Genomic DNA, 22055 nt, shown 5'->3' with positions numbered 1-22055 from the left:
AAAGTGCTGAAAGTTATTTTTATAAATAAGCAGTTGAGTGTTTGGATAAAAGTGCTTAAATGAGGAAAATTATGTGAATTTTAGGGTTAAAAGAATAAAAAGGATAGTTTGAGAATTTAGTTAAAATATAAGGGATATAAAAGTAATTTCCATGGTCAAAGAAAATGACTTTAAGCACTTAGGAAAAAAAAAGTTAGGAATCATAACTTTTTATTTTTGACTGACTTTAAGAACTTTTTGGCTTAAAATTAGCATTAGGCAAACACATCCAAAAGCTCAAAACCAACTTAAAGCCAATCCAAACGGGCTCTTAGTTTGATACAAATTTAAAAAAATAAATAAGCCTTATAAATCTTATTTTGGCTTGAATGAATTGAACATGCATGTATTACTTATACAAATTTGTATGTTATAAATCAAATACTATATAAATATTATAAATAAATAATTTATCTTTTAATCAATTAACAAATATAATATTATTTATAAATAATTTAATACTGAAATAACTCAACTACCAAACCACCTCTAAGCAGTTAAATGAGTGATGGAGGACAATTTTTTCTTAATTATTTCAAATTTTAGTTTTGACCTTTTTTTTGGTTCTAACCAACACAAAAGATATATTGTTATCGATTTCATGGAAGTTTTATTTGATTTGATAACATTTAAAATAAAATAAAAATTGTCTATATAATATTAATCGTTTGATAGGGTGTACACAAATAATGCTAAATAGAGTGTATTAATAATGTTTACGTTATTTGATTTGATGTACTAAAAATAGCATGCATTGCATAATTTTTTTAAAAATATTTATTTACAAAATATCCTCCACAAATATGGTGGAAAAGATGTAAAATAAAAAATTGATAGACAATTAAGTCTTCAACCATGTTAATTCATGCATTAAATCTCCTTGCATTACTAATATCATGAATTTTTCTGTATTAATAATATATTACTAATACACAATAAAGTTTATATATAGATTGCCAAAATATATCAAATAAAATACTATTAATACACAAAATTAATACAATTCATTATTCCTTCTAATGCACCGTATCAAACAACCCTATAGGCTATAGTTATTTTTTTTTATTATAACTAAATACCGGGAAAACAATTTGAAAAGGTATTTTCCTAAAGTAATGGCGATATAAATCGAGAAGAAGCCACCACCTGTCCTCATAGACCATTTTGTCCCTTTTCACCCAAAAATCCCTCTGTTTGCTGGACTAGGGTTTTTCTCTTTGATCCATCAAATCCTTGACGAACAGTTCAGAATCCTATCAATCATGTCTTACGAGAAGCTCGACGGCTTGGCGAGGTGGTTCGGCACTAGCGTTGCATCGGCGTTTTTCTCATCCTTGGAACGATGCTCGTGTGTGAATCTCAACACTTCCGAATCCGACGACGAAGACGAGGAAGAAGCTAAAGATCACCCTCTCATGGTCTCCACCGTCCCTTCTCACCTTGACTCTTGCGCTGCCACCATCAATCCTACCTCCGCTGATAACCTCCCCGTTTGATTCGGTAAACTCTTTTTTTTTTATGTTGACTGTTTTCTATTGTGTAGTTTGAGTGTTCGTATGCTAGTGTTATAACATCTGTTGAGGATAGGAAGGAAACAACTATGAAAATCAAAACTGTTATGTAGTGATTGTTTTGAGCTGATTTGCGTTCCGATGTAATGTATTTTACTTGAATTAGCTTGAACTACTATAAAAGAGTAAGATGTTAATTGTGTAAGCACTGTTTTATCTTTGTATTGAGAATCAGTCGCTGGCCTTTCTATTCCTGAAACAACTCAGTGTGTCTGTGTAAGTGTCAATATATGAATATGTACATGCAATGTTACTAAGAATTTAACATTATTGAGTGTAGTTCCGTTTTTTTTTTTTAAGTTTATGTTAGTTTAGGTAAGTTAACTTGTTATATGGGTTGTTTATTGCATGTTTGTGTCTAGAATTTCTGCTGATCCCAAGTACTCCATCTCCAATTGTGTATAGGAATATAGGAAATAAAGAGGGAAAGGCATAACCAGAAGAATATGTGTATATAGAAGCATATTTAATACTTTAACAACTAGCTCCTAAGTTGCCCAGCCTTTTCACTTTTGGTGTCACACATGTGTTGACACGACATGGGTGTGGGTGTGGTGTGGGATCCGTGCCGGATTTGGTCAATCAATTTTTGTTACTTTGTCCAAAAACAACGGAAAAATTTGGGACATATATATACAATGATTTCTGTTAGATACCAAAAACAACAGAGAAATTTGGAACTAACAATGATTTCTGTTAGATGCCAACTTAGAAATTTGGAAATATACAATGGAGGAAAAGGACATATACAAGGAGCTAGCTTAAGTTGCTCGGACTCGGATGCATCAACAATGACTAAGCAACATCCTATCTTTCTTTACACTTTGTAGTTTGTACCCTTGAAGGCCCATCCTCTACGGAAGGATAGAGTTCTTTTACAGTAAGAGTTGTTGTTGGAACAACCAGTGCTAGTTTCTTGACTGTTTGAGGAGAAACCACTGTTAGAAGTGTTCACGTAGAAGCTCCTCTTTCATCTGCAAGTTTAGGCTAACAACAGTTTTATGTTTGCTATGCAAGTTTGTTCATTCTGTCAAATGGATGATATTTTGGGTTTATATAGTGTAGGAGACTGAAGACAATTAAAGTGCTCATCAAGTTGAGCGACTCTTCAGGAATGATAGGTCTTCTTGTGTCCAAAAATTACTTGGAAGTGGAAAAAAAGATTAAAGGAGGTTTATTTGATGGTTTATCCTCTTAAAATTGTAACTTCATGGATGGAAGTGAACTCAATAGCCCCTACACCTAGCTTTAGCAATGTCTTGATATTGTTTCATCAATGTTGTGTCGTTCTTTATTGCTTTTTAGTTAGATGTCAGAGTTGTTAAATGAAATGAAGGCTTTGACATTGTGGAGTTTGCAGTTCGTTTAGTAGATCATAAATGTTGTTACTACACATGGTTTGTTGCGATCTATATAATTCCTTAGTTTAGATATGAGATGATTTGTGAATCTGTTTTTGGTGAAAAACATCTTTGTTATTTCAATCACCACAAAAATTGTGCTGCATCATGGCCACAACTGCTCTTGATTAGAATGATTATAGTTGCCTTTGTGTTATGACCCTGTGGAGAAACTTTGATTGACTGTAATTGTATTTACTCCCACAAGAATAGTCTGAGTGGATCTGTCTCAATTCTGTAGTTGTACTTGGTTAGATTATGCCTGTTCTGTATAGGATTTGGTCAATTATAAAGTACTACAATGCATAGAACTCTTCCTGTTGGAATATATAAAGAGTAAAGATCGTACTGAAATCAGGATTGTGTAGTGCTGCTCATATAAAAGACTTTGGAGAGCTCTGTATATCCCAAACCAATGTTATCTTGGTCAAATCACAATTCTATTGATCAACTGTACTACTGTTTTGGCTCTAGAAGAGCTTACCTGAATAAAAGGCTTGGTTAATATGAGTCGGAGACTGAACATTCTTGATGCTAAATTTTTGCACTGTTTTAGACATCTTTGGCAATGGAATATAATTATATATAGTTGATAATATCTTCAGATAATGATGCCTCCTTAAGCGATGCATTTCCCTTTGTCTTTTATTCTTTTTGATAATTTGTCTTGCTGCTTGAACTAAAGTTTGATTGGGATCCATGATTTGCTTCTTGGCTCATGTCCACCATACTTTTGCAGCCTTATTTCACCTAGGCAACTTATGATGCTGCTTTATCTTTCTTTTTTCTTTTTTCTCAGAACTGGGATCATACAGCAAATTTGTCGTAGTAGTCCTTTGGCTCCATCAGAGTGGACTTTTCATTTTTCTTCTCCGCCAACAGAGTGGATTTACTCTGGTATAAGCTGTAACATTTTAGTAGACCTTTGATAGGGTTGTATAAAAGTGTGTGGTCTATTGAGAGTGTTTTGTTACAAGGTCAAACATTAAAAGCACTGGTATGCATTTTCCTTTTCCTTCACCTCATCATATTGGAAGTTACGGTGACAGAGAATTGGCATGCATCGCATTTGGGCTACTTAAAATTTCAAAACATCCACAGATTGTGATTCGTGTTTGTGCATCTTCTATGTCATACCTTCTTGGTACCAGACTCGTGTTTGCTTATATTGAAAGAAAAAAGTAGAGGACCTGTGGGGCTGTGAGGCTACTTTAACGTCTATTTGCTTAAGCAATTATCTTTACTAATAATATAAAAAATCAACAAGTAGCGAAATAAATATGAAATAGTTTAAAAGTTATATGTTTTTTAGCTTTGCTATTCATCCATTTTTTGCCTGTTTCATAGCAAAGAATGGGACAGGTAAAGCAAAGACCTGTAAGTGTTTGGGAACGCTTTTGATAGTCAGGAGCAAGAAAAGACTGTTCGATGTGTGATCATGGACAAAATGTGAGAGAATTTACACTCACGAAAGCAAGCAGAAGAAAATAAGGTTAAAAAAATATCTGATAGGTAAATCAGATACTGGAAGAAAACGGCAGGCATATGATGAACAAGAAAGATCGCAGTTTAGAACTTTCAGTCATCAAAGACTTGGTCTGTTTATCAACTCGTATGTTATTTTCTTCTGCTTGCTTTCGTGAGTGTAACCAAATCAACTGAGAGCTATCAAGGACTTTGTCTGTTTATCGACAACAGAGAGATTCAACTGGTTATAACCAAATCAATAAGATATTTGTTATTGAGCAGTCCTTGATAGCTCTCAATTTAACTAATAATCAAATTAATAAGATACTGTTGTCGATTAGAATTCATGGACGAAATCCTTGCAAATTAGAGACTTTTTGGAATATACACTAGTTTGGATGACTGTTAATCTCAATTATTAGTTTCATGATACAGTCAAGTTGGTAAGGATCTCAATTATTAATTCTATAACACTCTTGAGCCAGTTACATATTCAAGAAAATACTTTTAACAAATTTAAATTTCAAGAACAAAAACGACAAGATTGGATACAAAAATTGATGAACCTCAACACAAGGTTCAGTTGATGTAATTTTTACTTTGTAGGAGAGCCCTTATAACTCAATGCATATACACTAACTACAACTACTGTACAGAACTAACAATTGACATGATGAGTCAAATTTCATACGGGTTGATTCATCATCAACACTATGACACTACTAAATCTAACTTCTTTTTTTCTTTTTCAAAGATTGAAACTACTAAATCTATCATATAAAGCTATAAAATGGAATGGACATCTATACGTTAGTGTAATCCTGGGTCACCGGCATACCCCTCTTAACTCCCACTTTTACCAGAAAAAGCACTTGCTAGAGAGAGCACTTGCCTGGAAATATTATCACATTTGTAGTAAACTCAGATTCATGTACAATTCCGCAGCTAGAAAACCAGTGCACCAAGAGCTTCCCACCTAGCCTTTTCTCTAGTGTCATGTGGCCAATCCCGTCTTCGTTGAACCAAATGGCAGATAAAATAGTTCAATCATTCTGACGAGCTACCAACAGCTTTTTCCCAGTAGAACAGAAATGATCCCGCAGTAAAACAGGATACATTTATATAAAAGGATCTCTACTTGTGCAAGTATATATCCCATCATTGGCAGCAGATATCCATCTCCAATAAGTTAGAATTATAGGATTTCTCCAGAACAAAGCCGAGATAGATAAACCAGAAGATATTTACCAATTAGTGGCAAGAGCTCGGCACATAACCACCTACTCTGGACATGTAAAATACCTAGAGGGGCCAGTAAAACTTCACTTGCAAACATGAACTGTTGAATTCTTCAATTGAAGCCCGGATGAAAAGAGGATGTTCTCAAGCAGGGCAGCCCAAAACATAAATTATCCCACATGGGGCTCCGAAAGAGGAGATAACTTCCAGTTCCAGAAAACCCTGTATAGTACCTACTACTCAAAGTGGCAAAGGCAACCCATAATTATGAAATGATCTTATTCGACCATCGTAGCCAGCAGTAACAATAACTAATCCCCAGGCATGAGAATTGGATGAACTCTGGCAAGAACTTTTCAGAAACTTGTATTCAGATCTGCACATCCCAGAAGACACTGACCGAGGACTTGACACAGGAAGCTTCTCTTCAGGCCAGGTTGCTGATCCTTTTGGAATTGCCTCAAGGAACAGCTCGTTGCCCAAGGAAAGATAAGGAGAAGAAATGAAGGGTAATATGTCATTTGACGTTTGGCTTAGTCCTCCTCCAGAATGCCGTCCATTATCTGGATTTACAGTTTTCAAGCCAGACCAAGGTATTGCAATAGAGGAATCACTGGAGAAGAACTCAGATGACCTCACCACTTTAGGTTGCGATACATAATCTTTGGGAACGTCGCAGTTCCATACATAGACATTAGAATCTTCAGACGCTGAGATAATATGCTTCCCATCTAAGGTGAAAGTGGCAGAGAGATGGTTTCCTGCATTTCGCGGACCTAGAGACAGAGCTTTAGTAAATCAAAAACAGGAGAGGATAGGGAGCTGCAAGAAATTGAACCAAGAAATTACAGTGGTGTCGCAACGAGTGAAAAAAGGAATGCGGCTACTATACATCCCACTATCATACAAAATCACAATATCACTTTGCAGCGGTTTCACTTTGCCTTTATTCATTAAAGCAAGCCTAAGGCACTCAAAAGACGGCAAACAGACATCAAATAGAATATTATCAGAAATAGGAAAGGGAACAAACCTTTGTACTTGCCGATCACATTGATACCATCTAGGATTCTGACGTGAGAGTCAGCGCAAGTAACCATAACTTTAGATGGATCTTGTGGAAAAAACTGCATTCAAGAAGCAATATATACACATCATCATCATAAGGTACATCAGTAAATTAATATGACCAGAACCACAAATTGTAGTTTGGTGAAGTAATATTACCTGAAAGCCAGTAATCCTTTTGCAAATTGACTTCTTTTTACTGGCCAAGCACATCTGCTCCTCTAATTGGATCTCATGACCTGTCACAATACAACTTTATCTCAACTCCAACTTAATTAAAATATTGTACATTTTTGCTGAAAAAGTGTGGACTAAAATACTGAGTCACAATATTCCCAAACGTTCCTAGTAATCTCGCAAACACATTTGACACTCTAGAAATAACAATCATGATAGCTACAAATAGTAGTAACATCAGGTAATTGTGCTTTCATGAAAAATGCTTCTTCTTTTATGATTTATAAAGAATTACTAATAAAAGAAGGCTTAAGTAAGATCAACCAATCAAAGATATGGAACATTATCCAGAAAATCAAGAGAACAAGAAAAGCAGAACACCACTATCATCACACAGTAAAAAGAGACCGATAATGAGCACTACCAAATAAGCTAGCAAAATGTCAGGATCTACTAAATCTGAAGGTCAATCAACAGCCACATTCCATTTAAACAACGAGTAACAATTTGAAATATAGTGTTGCAATGCCGTAAATTAAAAATCTGACTCTGGGAGATACCAACGACAGCAACTAATTAACAATACCGCCAGCAAAAAGTGAACATTACCTTCCAAACTGAAAAAGCGGCAACTGCCTGCCATAGAGCCAATAATCCCACCCTATATGAACCAGATAATAAGTTCAATAAGTTGATCAAGATTCTGAATCTGTACAGAGGTATACCATAATTCAAAGGATGAAAATTAAGCAAACCTTTCCATCAGGACGATAGGAAACAGCGGTGACTATGTCTCTGATGTCCGTCCAATCCAATACTTGACAGCTGTTAACAGCCCAAATTCGAACTTTCCCGTCTATTGATCCACTGATGAAGTATTCATCGTTCACAGGGTTAAACTGTATGCAAGTCACTGCAAAATCAAAGTGAGAGCATGAAACTCAATCACTACAAACATGTAATAAAATGTTAATCACAATTAACACATACCAAATCACAAAAGTATGCTAGAGTGGAGTTTAATAAAGGTCTGTACATACCATAATTACTATGTGAAAAAACTCTGAGGCACAGATCATGTCCAATTTGCCACAGTCGAACAGTTTTGTCAGTTGAGGATGAGAGCAAACACTGCTGAAACAATACATAACAAGAAAGGCGATTACTTTCAGAAATTTTCAGAAAATTATTGATAAAAGACAATCTAATAAGCTTACATTATTTTTTGACCACGAGAGATCCAATATCTCCCCAGTATGGCCTTGGAACACATGCAGTGGTTTTTCCAGAATTCGAAAGACCTTTGGGGGGAAAACGACACAGGCAGAGTCTCTTGTTTTCTTAAGGCCCCTCAACTTACTACTACTTTTCTCTTTATCTGTCACCAGAGGAGCCAGTTGAGAAAGATGATTCACCGTGAAATACATACATGAAGGATCCAACTCTGGAATATCAAATTCATTGGATCTCTCATCTTCAACCACTTGCCACACACGCACAACCTTATCTTCACCAGCACTAGCTAGGTACTGCCCATCAGAACTGAATTTCATAGTTAAAATTGAACCCTCATGAGCCTGGATATCCTGCCCCATGAAAAGAGCAGAGAGGTCCTTTAACCGCTTCTTACAATGGTGAACTTTAACCCTCTGAACTCTAGACCTCTCAACAGGATTGGAGCTGTTGTCCTTCAAATCAAGACATCTCCCTTCGGCATTTGCTATGCACGAAAACGACCGTAGCCTACTTAATAATCGACTCTTAACTCCATTTAGTTTCTTCGGAGTGTCTCCATTTTTATCCAGTTCTTCATGTCCAAGTTCCCCAATCACAGGGGACATACATGAAGAGTTCTCAGGCTCACGAGACATTAGCAGTCGTTCCAATCTGACATCTCTGTTGTTGCTTTGCTGGCCATTCTCTGCCTGAACATGTACATTGCACCCAATTCCACTATCAGCATTGCCACTTCTACATGGGAAATTCTGATTTGAACCCAACTGTTTAGATGAATCCAAAGCATCCCCACACAAACCAGGCATAGAAGACCGGTAAGAAGTAAAATTGTCCTTATGAATTGAGGTTCGTAATACGGCTCCACTACTCTCCATAATTCTTTCAATCTCCCAAGTAGATAAACTGGAGCTTCCACCTATATCTACTGGATCTTCTCCAGACATTCCATCCAAACTTAAACCCATCCAACAACGGAATTGCCTACGCCGCTCAACAACACTTCTGGGGGTTTTAATCCACTCATCATAGCTAACACCATTGTCAATCCCAGAGCCAGATTCAGGAATTGGGGTACAGTTAGAACCCAAATCAGAGACCTGTGAAATACTATCCGGGGCATCGAAAAATCGACATTCCCCTTCATCATCACTGAAGCTACCCATTGATACCTTGAGTTCACCCCATGAAACCCCACATCAAGAAATCATCTTTTTGAGCCCTAGGAAATGTGTTAAATAATCCATCGTTCATAAAAACCTAAATAAACAAATGAAAGGAAATTGCATTTAGTAAACAAACAACAAAAGCACGACTACCAAGATGACTCAAACTGATTAAAAAATTAGAAAACTCCATTATTCTAGTGACAAGAAAAACAATTGTACTATCCCCCTCTTAACATTACAACAATAACCAAAAAAAACAATAGATCCAGCATGGATCCCAATCCACTCCCATTGAACCTGGTCTCCCCCACATAACATTCTTCAATTTAAATAAAGGGTACTACCCCCACCCCTCCCCTCTCTATCCTTCTGCATAGAAATATGAACCCTAACTTTCAAAAACGAAATAAATAAACAATTTCGAACCTAAAATTGAAAACCAGACAGCAATTTCGACTCTTTATAACATTTAAAGGATTATTCAAAATACCCAACAAGAAGAAAAACAAAAAAAATCAAATCTTTGCAATCATTAACATGAAAAAATTACTAAATCACAAAGGAAAAAATCAAGAAAATATGAAAAATGAAGGGCCAAGAAGATTTTCTCACATGGGTCCTGCTTGTTTCAATGAAATTGAATGGATGGGAAAAAAGTAAGTGTATCAGAGACAGAGAGACAACACAACACAACACACTCCTCTTCCTCCTCCTCCCTCTCTTCCCTCTCTGAACAAAGAAGAAAGAAAGGACTGACCATTAAAATAAAATAAAAATTAAAAAAAACTGAGAATAGAAGGGTGTAATAAATGGAAGAAGAAGAAAGATCTAAAATTAGGAAATATTTTTTGGCAAAAAATAAAGAATATTTTTGGTGGAAAAAAGAAAAAAGGAAAAAAAATATTCTTGATATTCGTGTTATAGATGGCCCGAGAAACGAGATTTTGAGAGTAGTAGTAAGCATTTTCATTTCATTTTACTTAATCCTTTTACAAAAATAATTATTAATAACGTTAGTTTAGTACTAGTATATATATAAAATTAAATTTTTTTAAAAAATATGTCACATTAATAAGAATCAAGTAATATAAAACGGAGAAAAAACAGAGTCTAGTCCTATTCCTATGTGGTCTCTTTGGTACTTTAATCTATTGTGCGCCACCCTATTTTTGCCCACAACTGTCTCATTTACAGAGAGTCCCCCTCCTCTTTTTATTGTATCTTTTATCAGTTTTTTTTTTACTTTTTTTACTTTTTTCCTCTGTTTTCTATTTTTTTATTAAATAACGTATTAAGTGATATGGATTATTAAATGGAGCAACGTGAATATTGAAGACTTATAGATTAATTAGCCAAATTCAATTATGGAATAAATAGAGTTTATTCATAGATAATCAAACTTAATTATGGAAAAAAATCTGAAAGAGAGAATGTTTTTCATTAACAAATCTTACGTGAGTTTGAATTAGTCGAAATCTCGATATCAATACAAACTTACACCTTAAGTGAAAATTAAACATGAAAGAACATGGCTCTGTTATTAGTTATAGATTTTGGTTCTAAATTTCAGATAGTATTTGAAAATCACTTCAACCAATTGGTTGTTTATCTCACTTATTATTATTTCATTCTCAATGAAATAATAAGTAATAAGAATAAATTTTAGGAAGTATTTTTCAAATTTCCATTCATGAAAAAGTTCAACCTTTTTTTTATTCATGTCAAAACATAACTTAATTTTCAAATGTACAATATTTCAAATATTACTTATAAAATCGTTCTCAACTTGCATGAAATTGAGGCGTTATTATATTACTATTAATATCATTAAATTACTACACATTGGATTAGGTTTAGTTCCGTGGTGTAGCAGTTAATTTCACAATTAATTACGTGTGTTTAAATATGCTCCATGCTAACAGTTATTTGCATTTAATTATGCGTGCTTAATTTTGGTTCCATGTTAACAGTTATTCTTATTTACTGTTAATAACGACGTTAAATAGTTTATTTGTTTGGTCTTAAACGTGATATGTGTCATAAATACAATGCCCAACATTTATTCTTACTACATGTTTTTAAATATTCATGAGTAGTACTAGGCTTGTTTGGACTTGAAATGTTTGTCAATTTTTAGAAACTATCTTCTTTCGTTCAAGTACTTTAGATTCTTTTTTGTCCCAAAATCAAATTAAAATGTACTACTACGTTTTGTTTCATATCAGTTGTCATACTTTTCTTTTGTATGCTTTTAAAAAATTATAAGTTTTTTTATATATAATTATGTCACCCGTAACTTTTTTTAATGTAATTAATTTGTTTATTTTTAAAACAAATAATTTTAAGAATAAAATGACAAAAATTAGTTAATACTATCTTGATTCTTGATATTATAAATTAATAAATATTTTGGAATTGAAGTTTTTTGTAATATTGACAATTAATATGGGACGGAAGGAGTATTTCATAAAACAAAGTTAACCCTTAGGTAAATTTTCAAAAATCTAAAACAAATTTTAACCAAATGCATACTTTTAAGGCAACTAGATATTTTAGATTGATTTTTTTTTCCCTCTCAAAATGCATATTTCTAAAAATAAACCAGAACTGAAGGAAAACACAAATTAGTCAGTGATTAGATATAGTTAATTGAAATAAAATATTATCTAATTAGTTGAGATTTCATGCTAAAATTTAAGATGTGATCATATAAAATATTTCACCTTAAATGACTAGTAATTGTGAGATCTTTCTTAGATAAAATGCATATGACAAACAAATTATAGTGATTCTTATGTTCTTATTTTTAAGAAATATATTAATAAAGAGATAAATTCTTTTAACACGCACTTAATTAAAATAGTGGAACAAATATTTTTGAAATGTGTACCTTTTGAAACTTATAAGTTATAAATAAGAAATGAATACAAATTACTTATAAAGATATACCGACTATTCTCCTACACTTTAAATGGGTAAGTTATTTGCATTTTATTAACTAAAATATTTTATCATATTGAAATTTCTTATTTTTGTTTTAGTTTGCTTATTAATTTTCCTCCTTTTAAACTTTTTTTAAATTACATTAAAAATATAATTTATAATTCTAATTTATTTTTAGAGATTATATTTTAATGTACTTAGTTTAATTTGGGATATACAGCCTCATAGGGGTGTATGTATGAAATTTTCATAATATAGAGAGTGTAAGCATTTGAATTTAAAATGTAGTTCTGTATATCTGAAATTAGGTTATATTATAGAAATGTCTAGTAAAATTAACCTAATTCTTTTATATCACCCATTAAAAAGTCAATTTATTTTTTCTTAAATACTTCTTAGAAGTTTTGCTAAATGATTTACTAGACCGTGGTAATTTCTTTTAAAATAAAAAATAATCAATACCTTCTTTTTAAAAAAATAATCATTCATTAAGAAGCTTCGTTTATATATGCACTATTCAATACGACCAAGAACGACTAAATATGATATTTAGGAGTGATATAATCAATTTAAATCCGATAAAGGGTTTTTTTCATTTTTCACTAAAGTCCGTTCCAATAATTGTTGTAGAGGATATAAATATGAATATGAAGAGAAAAAAAAGGTAACCGCCTGCAGAGTTTAGTGCTTTTACCGATTGAATCATGATCCGTTTATTGAATTAATCTAAAGTATTTAATTCAAAATGACCCATCAAATAATCAGGTCAAAACGGATCGAAGTAATATAATCTACAATGTTAAAATGTCACATACGTAATCCGAGTTAGCAAAAAATTATATGTTCATTTCAAATTCATTTTTTCCCCAAGCTTCGTTCAAATTTAATTCGTTCTTCTTAATTGTGTATTATTGATTTTTTAAAAAAAATTATAAAGAGAACGAACACACTATATATGACTCCAAAACTCAGCAAAATTACGTGTTAAGGAAAAAACCAAAATGCTTAAAGTGGTATCTTTTTATTAGTAAATATCACACATTTTTAGTATAATCATCATTATAAGAGACAAATAGGTCATGAACTTCTCGATAAAACTTCACATGAACCTACCATGATCTAATCTTGGCATTTAGCACTTGTTATGATTGTTGTTTAAAAACAAAGGGTTGATATCATGAGCGCGTTAAGTTATGATCTGTTATTTAAGTTATTTTTATCTTAATAAATTTTGATCTAAGCACATTTTGAAAGGGTAGAATTTTAACTTAATTACTAATTCGATCCGTCCAAATTTGTTATTAGTTTGTGTTCGAAACAATAATTCAGAATACCTTAGGAAATTGTAGAACAGAAAATCTGAAATATTTCAAGACAAAAATTTACTGTGTGTTTTGAAAAAATAATTTTTTTTCAGGTAACTGAGGTGATGAATTATTTTCTCACAGGATAAAATAAATATATTTGTTAAAGAAGTAGCGGTACTTCAAACTTCAATAACTTCGTCAACTCAATAGTCAGCAACTAATAATATGAAGATTCGATTTGTTTATAAGAAAACATATGTAAATTCGATGCAAAAATTGAGAAAATTCCTCAAAAAAAATTGATTATTTTCAAATATTTTTCACGAACTAATTAATAAATATTTCAATAAATTAATAACTAATAAATAATTGTGCAACAGCACGACGATGACACGAGGGAAGACTTTTAATAGCTACGATAAATGCAAAACATTTCCCTTTCACCGTTAATAAAAGAGAAATGCACTTTATTTGTCCACCTATCTTATTTTCCTCTGTTTTCAATGCACATTACACACACTTTTTTTTAGCTTTACCCTTAAACAAATCCAACAAATTTAAGTCAATACACACATTTGCCAATCCCAACAATATTTGAGTTATATTTTATAATTTTTAAATGGTGGAGAAAATATCAATAATTATGATAAATTTCTAAAGAGTTCAGATAATTATGATAAATTAGTCCAGACATTATAATTTTCAAAACTATAATCACATGATAATTTAATTCATATATCAAACGATCTTAAATACATATGTAATTGCTACCATAGAAATTCTCTGCTTTGTAGGAATTTGACCGCGTAATTGCGGACCCAAAAGTGTAAGACTATGATTTAATTTTTCATGAAATAAAAAGATGTCTCACGTAATTATTTTATTCTTATTATAGAGTGTAAGTCAAGAAGTAGCAAGCTTCCGACGATACGATGCATATATGACGTATATAATATATCAAAAATATGATACCTATATTTTTAAACTCGATTTTATTTAAAATAATAAATTCGTGATATTTGTTGTACCAAAGTTTATAGATGCACACAAACTCAAACTAATTCAGAGAAAACTAGTCACATTTCTTGAAAATCTGGGATAGCTTAAGCCATTTGGATTTTATTGTTGGCCAATTCTCTAATTATGAAACTGCAACATGTCTTTTCTAAATGGAATTTAGTAGCGTAAAGTAATTGAAGTATATGGAAGAAGAAAAATTGTCATTAAAAACGATTTAGATAATAACTAGGTAGTTGAATATTGATTTATATAATTATTAATTTCTCTTTCTACAAGTCCAAATTAAATTGTTTCAAGCACATTAAAGGGACGTATAATATATTTCATGATATATTTTTATTCTTTGACTTAAATTGAAAACCACAACTTAAAGTGATTATATTTTTTTTTAATTCAATAATTCATTTTGTAGTCCTATTAATCTGAATTTATATTGAATAAAATATTATAAAAATAAAATATTTTCTATGAAATCCAATAAAAACCCTCTGGAAGGTTCAAGTGATCTGAGGCTAATTGTTGATTTTACGTTAAAAGATATTTTTTCTTATAATATACTACGAGAAAATGACAAAATTGGACCCTTATTTTTCATAGTATATTGAAAGTAGTACCTTAAATATCACTTGAACAGTTTTAATCTTTAACTTTAGCAAATATGAGCATTTTTTATCTCCATCAAATATTTATCAAACTATAATTGTTAGATTTAACTGGAACTATGAAAACATAATATTAATGGGTACTTACATTTGGTGGTATGATTTTCGCTCTATTTTAAAGTTTGGTTCAATTTGTTGAGAAGCGATTTCTATTATTTTTTACCTATTATTTGGTGTCCGATGCAATTTCTATATCGCGATTTTTGAGATTGTGATGGAAAATTTTTGGTTTTATGGTTGAAAGTTTTTCTTCCACAATTCTGATTTTTAACAATCACAATTTGAAAAATATCTAACGACGACCAAAATTATTTATTTTTGAGAAATTTAAAAAGAAATATTATTATTATTATTATTATCTATAATAAATATACTAATATTTTTTAAGGCTCTAATGAAACAGAGGGGAAAAAATAGAAAAGAGAGGAGGAAGTAAACGTGGCCAGTGGTCAATTGCATTTTTTTCAAGTCAAAACACACAAATTGACTTGGACGTAAAAGAAACAAAATCCGTATGATCAATTTGACCATTATTTTCCAATTGGAAATTTTCAACATACCTCACCCATTTGAGTTCTAAAAATAATCACTAATACTTTTAGAATATGTTTTTTATATCACACTTTTGAGGATTCGATTCTCTTTTGAACTCTGCTAATACGAGAGGTTTTGTATATTAATTTTTTTAAAAAATTATATATACTGCAAAAATCATGCATGGGACAAAATATTATTTTTCTTCCTTATTCACAGTGTTAATGTTAAAAAAATCTTATTGTTCTTCTTTTTTAATATGATTTTTAAATTGTTCACTAAAAAAATTGAATGAAATATTACAACTTACAGATTTATAAAATATATAAATAATGTGTTGAAAATTTGAGTAACTGATTAAGTTAATTTTTTATTGAAAATATATATATATATTTCTGAAATGATAACAAGCAGTTGAATTACATATAAAAAGTTAAATTGATATTTTATTTTGTGAATTGACGTGTACAGGGCTCAATAATGTATTCAAAAAGAATAACGAATTATAGAGTGATTAAATTATGAGAATAATAACCGACCAAAAAAAAAATGATGAGAATAATGACAACTTATGCCAATAAACTAATGGTGAAAAGAAGAAATAAAGAAAAAATAATAATAAAAAAAAAATCCCAGAAGCCGTGGAACATTTCCAACCCATATTATGTATTTTGCTAGTTCTTTTTGCCTTTTTTTTTGTCTTATGGAAATGTTTTCCCCTTTGTGATTGACAACTAGAAGTGTTGTAGTAATAATTTTAGTTGTCAGAGAATATATGATCTTTGTTTAGAATTATTTTAATGATTGAAATTTGAAACTAAGGATTCAATGTAAATTTTCTCAATTTATATGTCAATTTGTTTATATTTATAATGATCTAACCTCACTATATTTCTTCAATTTCTCATCTAGTATTCTGCGTTCGATATTTGTTTCAGAATTCGAATTTATATCGATAATATGCCATTGACTTCAAATGCTCAATCAAGACCTTTAGCTAAGAGAGAGTCATATTTATTCCGTCACAATTACGACGGTACGTTCCAAACGAACTATTCTATTTTATTCAATATTTACTACAGTAATTTTTGAAGAATCAAATGGCACGTATTGGTTGTATAATGAACCGACAACTTGCAGCCAAAGCCAACATTTGGTCTTATACCCTCTGAATCAATCTTTTTAACTTTTTCTGACATTTCTCCTCTATGTATTCTATCTGGGTTTTGCCTTTCACTTTTATTTTTGTTGTAATAAGTAAACAAGGGAAAATAAGATAAAAGAGATATTTGAGAGTGGAATGAAGGATAGGGGATTTTTTTTTTATTTATTTTTTTGTTATAAAGATTTAATTAGGGGTTAATTATGAAGAGATGGAGTTGAATTAGAATATTTAAAAGTTTAGGTTAAAAATTAAAAGATCAAAAACTTTTAATAAAATCCTAAATTCCATTCAATCCTCTCATTTTTTTTAAACGTTGTTCTCCTCTCTTCTCTTCTCTTCTCTTTTCTCCAATTCTTTCTCCGTTATTCATTTTCTCTGTTCTCCTTTCCTCTCTTCTCTTTTTTCTTTTCTTTTCTCCAATTCTTTCCCCTTTATTCATTTTCTCTGTTCTCCTCTCCTCTCTTCTCTTTTCTTTTTCCAATTCTTTCTTCTTTGTTCGATTTTATCTGTTCTCCTCTCTTTTCTTTTCTTTTCTTTTCTCCAATTTTTTCACTCCAATTTGATTGTGAAAATTATATATAAAAAAATGATGAAAAGAGAAGAGAAGAGAGGAAAGGATATGTTGTTAATATAAACAAGAGTTGTTCAAGCAACCAAGAGATGTTATTTGAACAACCCTAAGTTGTTTAGTTCAAACAACAGAAGTTGTTTAAACAACCAAAAATTATTTAAACAATCAAAAGTTGTTTAGTTCAAACAACCAGAAGATATTTAAACAACCCTAAGTTGTTTAAGTGTTTTTTATGATTCTTTGGTTAAAACAATGAGAATATTTTAAATATCAGCTAGTTGTTTGGAGAAATATGAAAATATTTGCTAATTGTTTTGGAGATCGAGATATGAAAATATTTGTTAGTTGTTTAGGCAAATGTTTAAACATTTGCTAGTTGTTTGGAGGCGATGATGACGTGGAGGAGGAGAGGTTGGGGGAGGATGGGGCTGAGGGGTGGATGAGGGGCAGGAAAAAAAAGAGAGAGGGTCTTTTGTAAATTAAAAATACTTGTAGGTTCTTAAAATATGTGTTATTATCACTAATTAATGAAAAGTCTCCTTTACCTAATTTTTAAAACTTGTGTCCTAAATCCTCAAATAGATAACTTAAATATTTTTCTTGTAATAAGTAAACATGAGTTTTAACTTAGTTTTAATTGATATTTATATTTTTTTAATTTTAAGTATGTATAAGTAAATATTTAAATTTATGTAAAATTAAATTAATAGATACGTTTATTCTACGTGGTATCTTACATGACAATTTTGTGGCTTATGTAGCATTCTATATGTATTATGCAACATAAGATGTATGTATTTACTTGTTCAGATTTATACAAATTTAAGTATCTAGCTACTTATGCACAGCCAAAATTGGAGGACATAGTTGTCAATTGAAACCAAATTAAAGCATATTTATTTATTATGTCTTTATATTTTCTCATCTCCTAATTTTCACTACTCCATCCGTCTCAATTATCGTGCACCATTTAATCGGGCATAAAATTTAATAAAGAAGATAAGACTTTGTTATATTATCTTTTTCTTTTTTGGTAATAAGAATTTTCACAAAACATAATTAAGAGTCATTACATATGGAGACAAGCCTAGGCAGCATAGTATCCATTTTGTCTCTTTCAAAAGCATAAATACTAAATGCGAGGAGATTGAGATACAAAATTAAGTTTTTAAAAGTATCTACCTTGCATTCATTATTGGCTAACTGATCTGCAACTCCATTATTATATTATTAAATTGTCTTTAATAATGACATGTTATTATTTATTTTTTTGTCTACTTTTCTTCACAATAAAGTAAGACTCAATAAGAATAAAATAAAGATGATATCATTAAATAGTTATCAAAGAATAAAACGATATTTTTTTGGGGGAACGCACCACCAAAAAAAGAATACCACATAAATGTCTCGATCAATTTAAATTACATTCGCATAAGATTTTTTTATGTAAGATGAATTAAATAGAAAATATTTGTGTCTACTTATTCAATTTTATACCGACTTAATGCCTAACTATTTGTCCACACCAAAAATTGGATAGTATAGTTACCAGCTGAAACCAAGTTAAAAGACATATTTATGTATTATGTCTTTATTTTTCTCATCTCCTGTTTTTCACTACTCCATCCGTCTCAATTATCGTGCACCATTTAATTGGTTATGAAATTTAAGAAATAAGGCAAGACTTTATTATATTAAGTACCAAATTGTCTTTAATAAAGACATTTCAATACTTATTTTTTGTTAAATTTTCTTCATAATAAAGTATTAGATAAGACTCAATAAGAGTAAAATAAGGATGATACATATCATTAAATAGTTGTCAAAGAAAAAATGGTATTTTTAGGGACGTACTACAAAAAAAAGAATACTACATAAATTGGGACAAAAAAATACTATTTTAATTTTGTTTATTGTCTATTACCAAATATTTATTTTGATGTCTTGATAAATTTAAATTATATTTGCATAAGATTTTTTTTATGTAAGATGAATTAAATCGAAAACACTTATGTCGACTCACTTTATTTTGGGGCAATGAATTAATAATGCTTAGTTAGGTCGAACGTCGAACAAACCTAACAAGCTTATCCTATCTAACCTTAAAAATTTGAATGTCTTCTCTTCTTTAAAATTGTCCAACTGTTTATCGACTTATTGTCAATTAACTTTTCATCATGTATAGTCCACAATGTGATGCACACACAATTTTAATATTATTACTAATATCGGATCATCGCGTAATTAAAAGTTAATTCATTATGAATCAAACTCTTAAAATAAGTTTGAGAATAAAAAATACGATATTTTTGACAGAATATTTTATAAGAGTGAAAAATACTTACTACCTCAAGACAAGTTCACTTTTAATCCAAAAATTTATTCATGGAGCAATTGTTTTTCCTTGTTTTTAATGATTATATTGGATTGCTTTCTGAGTTGAAAGCAGCGACTCTTTTATCGAAAAGATAGTTGATAGGATTAAGATAAGTAATGGGGTGCATAATAATTATAAATAAATCAAATGGACTAATCTTGAGCTAAAGCCTAATTTGGCTCTGTCTAATCTTTAATGTAAAAGACAAAGTTGGTTAATTACAAAGTCAAAAAAGTTAGTTTGTCTTGTTTCCATTTTACCATACACAAAATGCCATTTATTACATTGTCTAAGTACACTTATCTTACCACTAACTCTTCAATTTTACTTGTAATCAAAATTGATTACCGACCACATCATTTCAATTTGAAGCCTAGAGTACAGACAATAACCCAACATGGTAACAACCATATCAAGTTTTCAAAGGGTAGGGTCACTTGCATGAGTTGAACTTTTAAATCCAATTAATCAGTACTATGCTAATCAATGAAAAGACATGATTTTAAGGAAAATGACCAGTTCCAATAGTCGTAGCCGACATGGATTCACGTATTAATATATATTAATACGTAGATATGACATCATTAAAATAATCCATTATATGATATAATTAAGTATTAAAGTTTTGAATCTTAAAAGTAAATATCTATTAGTATGAATTTATTTTAGATAACTTGAAAATCCATAGATCTTGTCTTAAATTTGATGGATACTTATTGAAAATGTACCGTTTAAACCTGAAAATGTACTTAAACATATTATATAAGGATATGATCCCTGAGTCAGATACAACGCTTCTTTTTTTTTTTTACCCCATCTCTGAGAAGAAACAATAGATTGAGAATAATATCAAGACTTAAAAGATCTTGTCTTCTTCAATCAAGTTATTGCAATGGAACACGATTAGTTCCTTATTCAGTCTTATGTATTCAAATTTCTGTCTAATGATTTGCTTGTGATCTTAGATGAATTCTATAAAGTTTTCCAACACATACCATTCGTTAATAATTTAAGATCACATATGTGTTTACTGTTCAAATATATCTTTAATTTTGCTAGAACCTCCTGTTAACCTAGTTAATTGATTTGTAAGCAGAGAAAAGGATTAAATATGCATTAAAGTTACGAAAGACATATATGTTGAATTTTTGCGTACTTTAAGGATATATTTGATTCTTTTTTACTTGTAAATCATCTAACTAGGTTAATTGTTCTGGGGATTCAGTAAAACTAAAAATATATTTTAACTAACTAAAAACGATAAAGAAACTGAACAATTAACAGAAGACGTATCTACTTAATTTCAAATAGTTTAAGAACATATTTAAATAAGGGAGCTCATGTATGAACTTTTTTGGCCGTAATTAATTTCTCCCTAATTTGATTCTTATGAGAATTTGGTACTTAGCGATACAACTTAAATTTTTTGATGATATTTTATGAATTATATTGTATTTTCTTTTATATAAAATAAGCTATTGTAGCACATTTTCCTCACGTTTTTTATATGCTTTTATATCTTTTCTTTAAATTTTCTCTGTTTCAATTCATACGAGGATTTGGTACTTGAAATGTTTCAAGACATTCTATAAATTTCATTATTTTTATGACTTTTATACACTTGAGGTATTTCTCATATTTTATATATTTCATTATTTTTTTAATGACTTGTATATATTTGTGGTGCGTGAAATATGAATTGTTCTTTTAAGATCACAAATGGAATTAAGTACCTTAAAATTGAGGAACTTAAGGGGTCGTTGAATCTTTTTACTTATTATGCAAGAATTATAGTGCAATAATTTTTTATGTATTGAATTATTATAATAAAGGTGTATTATGCGGTGACAATAATGAAAGAAATTATTGTACGATTATAAGTTTATAACTAATGGTGGAATTGCTATGAATAAACTATTTTATGACTTCAAAGACTCGTTTGGTTTATTGAGGATTACGAAAATATTTCCGGTATAAATTTATACATCATTAAAACAAGTAAAATGACAAAATTGCCCTTCTTTCATTTTTATATGTGAATGATCAGAGTATGAGGATCAAAACACAATTTGACCTTTTTTTCTTCTTTTTTGCTTCAATTGATTTGTTGAAT

At 30.5% G+C, this 22055-nt stretch overlaps 1 protein-coding gene and 1 long non-coding RNA gene across 4 annotated transcripts; one reads left to right on the top strand and one right to left on the bottom strand.

The window, feature by feature from the left end:
* Window positions 1-1132: 1132 nt before the first annotated feature.
* Window positions 1133-4120, top strand: LOC129893951 (uncharacterized). Its single transcript, XR_008767598.1, has 2 exons — window positions 1133-1539; window positions 3810-4120. It is a non-coding gene; the product is annotated as an uncharacterized LOC129893951 (long non-coding RNA).
* A 901-nt stretch (window positions 4121-5021) lies between these two features.
* Window positions 5022-10281, bottom strand: LOC129893950 (uncharacterized). Of its 3 annotated transcripts, none has more exons than XM_055969403.1 (8): window positions 9976-10281; window positions 8179-9454; window positions 8002-8095; window positions 7717-7874; window positions 7571-7622; window positions 6944-7023; window positions 6750-6843; window positions 5022-6492 (listed from the first exon to the last, which is right to left on the bottom strand). In XM_055969403.1, exons 2-8 carry the CDS (start codon window positions 9358-9360, stop codon window positions 5957-5959), a joined length of 2196 nt encoding a protein of 731 aa, XP_055825378.1. In that variant the 5' UTR covers window positions 9361-9454; window positions 9976-10281; the 3' UTR covers window positions 5022-5956. The 3 variants fall into 3 exon arrangements, with proteins under 3 accessions (XP_055825378.1, XP_055825380.1, XP_055825379.1); XM_055969405.1 differs by having other exon boundaries at window positions 5022-6477; window positions 9976-10195; XM_055969404.1 differs by having other exon boundaries at window positions 8002-8092; window positions 9976-10191.
* Between the last annotated feature and the right edge of the window lie 11774 nt (window positions 10282-22055).

The sequence above is a fragment of the Solanum dulcamara genome, chromosome 7 (assembly GCF_947179165.1).
Source record: "Solanum dulcamara chromosome 7, daSolDulc1.2, whole genome shotgun sequence".
In the NCBI taxonomy this organism is placed as follows: Eukaryota; Viridiplantae; Streptophyta; class Magnoliopsida; order Solanales; family Solanaceae; genus Solanum; species Solanum dulcamara.
Note: the sequence above shows the minus strand (reverse complement) of the source record. Positions and strands in the feature narration are given on the sequence as shown.